Genomic DNA, 3,709 nt, shown 5'->3' with positions numbered 1-3,709 from the left:
TTAGAAAATATCCACTGAGTTTATTTTCTGATTCTGAAGGAATTTTTATTTTGGAAAACTGCCGGATTCAGTTCTCAACATTCATCTTAAGCGGCTAGCTGCATGGCTAAGCTAGTAGCCTAAAGTTTAAAAGCTAAATACAAAAAAACAAACAATAAAACGTCTTTGGAAAGTTTCTTCACGGAGAAAACCAACTTCAAAGAACAATAAAGCTGCTGTTTACAGGTAAAAGTGGGAGTTTTTCTCAACATACGGAATTATTGAGACAGTTGTTCTCATGTAGCAGAAGCCGCTCTAGCTAACATGCGGTGACAGACTCTCGACTGTTTCACACAAGCAGATAATAAAGTAGGAGACATAATGAATTCATGTTCATATTGTATTTAGAAAATAACAGTTTTTCTCTGTCTGTTAGCCTTCACTTTGCCGTTAAAGGCAAAATATTCATCACAAAGTTCAAACATTATAAAGAGAGTGAAGATTCAAATGACTGATTTGTGGAAAACTTTTAAAAGGCACATTTGAGAATTTTCCTACAGCAAGGCTAAATTAGGTCAACTTTAGCACAGAAAATGTTCATTAATATTTGAAAAGAAAAAAAAAAAAAAAAAACTAGTGAAGGGGGATTTATGTAAAGACAAAATGTGATCATCTTTTTGCCCTGGAAGATATTCGGAGCCTTGATTGACTGTTAAAGTGACATTCTTTCTGGAAAAAAAATCATGAAATATTTCCTTTATGGATTCTTCTTCTACAAATAAACAACTTTGTGTTATTGAATCTCCATCATCTCTAAAAGAAAAAAAATATGTACATATATCTTTCCTGATATTTTTTTAATTTTTTTTTAAACAAAATTTCTTGTAGTAGCATTTTATTTTGAACATAAATTTTCATAAACCAGAACCGTAAAAATGTAAAAATGTCAACTTCAGCCCGTTCAGACCGGTCCGTGAAAATATTGTCCAATTTAAACGGTCCGTGGCCCGAAAATGGGATGGGATAGACCACTGCTGTTCAGCTTCAGCTTCTAGATCCTTTCTAGAATTTTGTCAGAACCCAAACTTAAAGGTTATCAGGTCTAGTTTTTATAAGTGATCTCAAATCTCAGAGTTAAGTTAAAGCAACATGACGAAAGTGCGCAATGACGCACCACCACCGACCGCCAAGACTTTAAAACCTTGTGTGGATGCTGTGTCTATTAAGACTCCCCCAGGGCAGGAGCATCATCAAAGGCATCTGTTCAAACGGTAAAAGGATATGTCAATGTGATATGAGTTTGCAGAAATCATTAGTTGGTAAGAGTCTCAGGTTGTGTTTCCAACTGTGGAATTCTGATAGCGAGCAAAACTGACAGCTTGCCAAAATCTTAGAAGAGCAGGTTTGTTACAATAAAAAATGGAGACATAAAAAAGCTCAGGAAAAATGTTTACTTCACAAGATTTGTATAATTAATCTGTATTTCCCTTCCCTCCTTGTCACAGATGCAACAATCATATAGCTCATGAGTCATCGCAGGTACAGATGCTCTGAACAGCCTCTTGCCGCTGCATGCACAATTACTTGCAGCTGATTGGCAGTATGACACCATACATAACCACACTGCTGAAGAGAACATTGGGAGAGAATATAGCTGTTTGGGGAAATAGATATATTGAATATAACATTTGCACAAAATGCAGTGACAGGTCTGAGATGACTTTAGCTGTAGGCTGGGATCTCCCCAACGAGAATATTCAAAACGGAATGAGCTGTGATCACCGTCTGCACAGGAAAAACTAAAAATAAATACTGCACACAATACAACATCAACTGATGCACTATGGGTTTCTGGATTGTATACTTTTTATGAAAAAAAAAACTAACTTTTAACTATATTTTACTAACGTTTGAATCAAAACTAATAAGTGTGTGAGTTAACATCATAACTGTAAAATTGATCAGTCATTTCATAGATGAATAAATGTTTTTTAAATTAATATTTGTGATACAAAAATTTAGTAATTTAATAAATATGAAATCAAATGATTTTTGTTTCTGATACATGACATTTTTGTCCTAAAGTTTTATACAGTAAAACTTAAAATTCAGGCATTGGGATGGTGCAGTTCATGCTGCAATAACATTCTGACCAGTTCAACAGCAGCTTTGGAACACACAAACCTTTTTCATGTAAGAGCACATTTTAAGTCAGCTTTTTTGAAAAGCTACAGAAAAAAGATTGATTTGGCCAATAGAAAAAAACAATAAGAAACTTGAATCAACACTGGCTTTATTGTCTTCCTTCAGCACTCAGCAAAAAGTAACAAGAACTTTAAACGAGTGAACAAAACCATGTTTGCTGACCCGCCTTATAAAAACCTTTGTAGAACACTGTGTATCGTGTATTGTTAACCTATAAACCTTAGCTTTGACTAAAGTGTATTTTGACTTTATATGATAACCATCAAGAAATGAAGATTTACACTAGTGAGACACAGAGCTACCACAATCAGACAGGGGGGAGCTGTCTGCTCAGCTCCAAAAGCCACGCCCCCTCAGAGGAGATTTTGGAAACAGAGGTTTCAGATCAACGTTTTTTAAGACATTTAGGTTGTGGGATTATGGTTATAAACTTCATAATCATAATTAAAACACTACTGGGAACAATGTATATTATTCAGTTTCATGAATTAAATATAATTTTAAAGAAATTAATTCATTTTTGTCAATAATATTTGTTTTTATTTAAATGATTTAGAATGCTACAAATAAAAGTTTCAATTTTTTTTAAATGTGATTAACTCAGTGGCCCTGTGGGAGAGTGTCTGCCATGAAACTATGAGGTCGTGAGTTCAAATCCATGGTTGAGTCAACTTTAAAAATTGGTATTCCTGCTTGATTCTCAGCATTATAGAGTTGGATTAAGGGGTTAAATTATCAAATGGTTGATGAACATGACAACTTATGGGATTTTAAGTTCATTTAAAAGCTTGTTTTTATGACTCAAAATATTAATTTTATATTGGAATTTAAATTCTGAACTTTAATCAAATTGTAGATCACTTCATTTGGTCATCACACCAAAATTCTTCACCGTTCTAAGTAATTTCAAAGGACTACAATATAAAAATAATAAAACAACTTCTATGAAAAGGTTAAGTGTCTTCAAAGTCTTCTTAAACTTACTTATTTTACCAGTCAGAGGATTTTTAAACAACTTTTTAAAAGTCTCAAACCCTTATTTATTGTGGTAGTAAATCGTGACTCTGTGTACCCAAACCTTTTAGTAGCAGCTTCTTTTCATTTGAATTTCTCAACAGGTTAGAGGTAGGAGCCTCTTTGCAATGAAAGGTACTCACAAAGGAAAACGAGAACTGACAAAATTAATTTTAGTGCATCTGCTTCACCTTTCCTGGATCAGTGAGTGTTTGTGTATCTGAGTGAATGAATGAAGGAGGTGCAGCTGGGAACGAGAGAGCTTACCAACACATGTGGGCACGGTGCCGTTCCACTGGGCCAGGGCGCTGGGCACGGCCTCGCACCTGATGGCATTGGAGCCGTGCAGCGTGTAGCCTGGATTGCATTCAAACAGCACCACCTTGCCGATGGCGAAGTCGTTCCCTATCCGCTTTCCAAAGCGCGGCTCGGGGACGGAGCTGCATTGAGTGGCGCTTGTTCGTGGCACAGCTAGTGAGGTAGCAAGAATGAAAGAAGACAAAACAAGTGG

General features: G+C 35.5%; 1 protein-coding gene across 5 annotated transcripts in view; it reads right to left on the bottom strand.

Annotated features, from left to right (window-relative positions):
• The window catches only part of LOC112143303 (CUB and sushi domain-containing protein 3), a gene marked incomplete at its 5' end in the record, with an annotated part of 317,263 nt that overhangs the window by 139,474 nt on the left and 174,080 nt on the right, over nucleotides 1-3,709 (bottom strand). For all 5 annotated transcript variants that reach the window (XM_024267159.2, XM_024267162.2, XM_024267160.2 and 2 more), the window contains 1 exon segment: nucleotides 3,466-3,669. In XM_024267159.2, coding sequence (XP_024122927.1) covers nucleotides 3,466-3,669 — 204 coding nt within the window.

This window comes from Oryzias melastigma, linkage group LG16, assembly GCF_002922805.2.
Source record: "Oryzias melastigma strain HK-1 linkage group LG16, ASM292280v2, whole genome shotgun sequence".
In the NCBI taxonomy this organism is placed as follows: Eukaryota; Metazoa; Chordata; class Actinopteri; order Beloniformes; family Adrianichthyidae; genus Oryzias; species Oryzias melastigma.
This window is presented reverse-complemented; position numbering and strand designations above follow the sequence as displayed.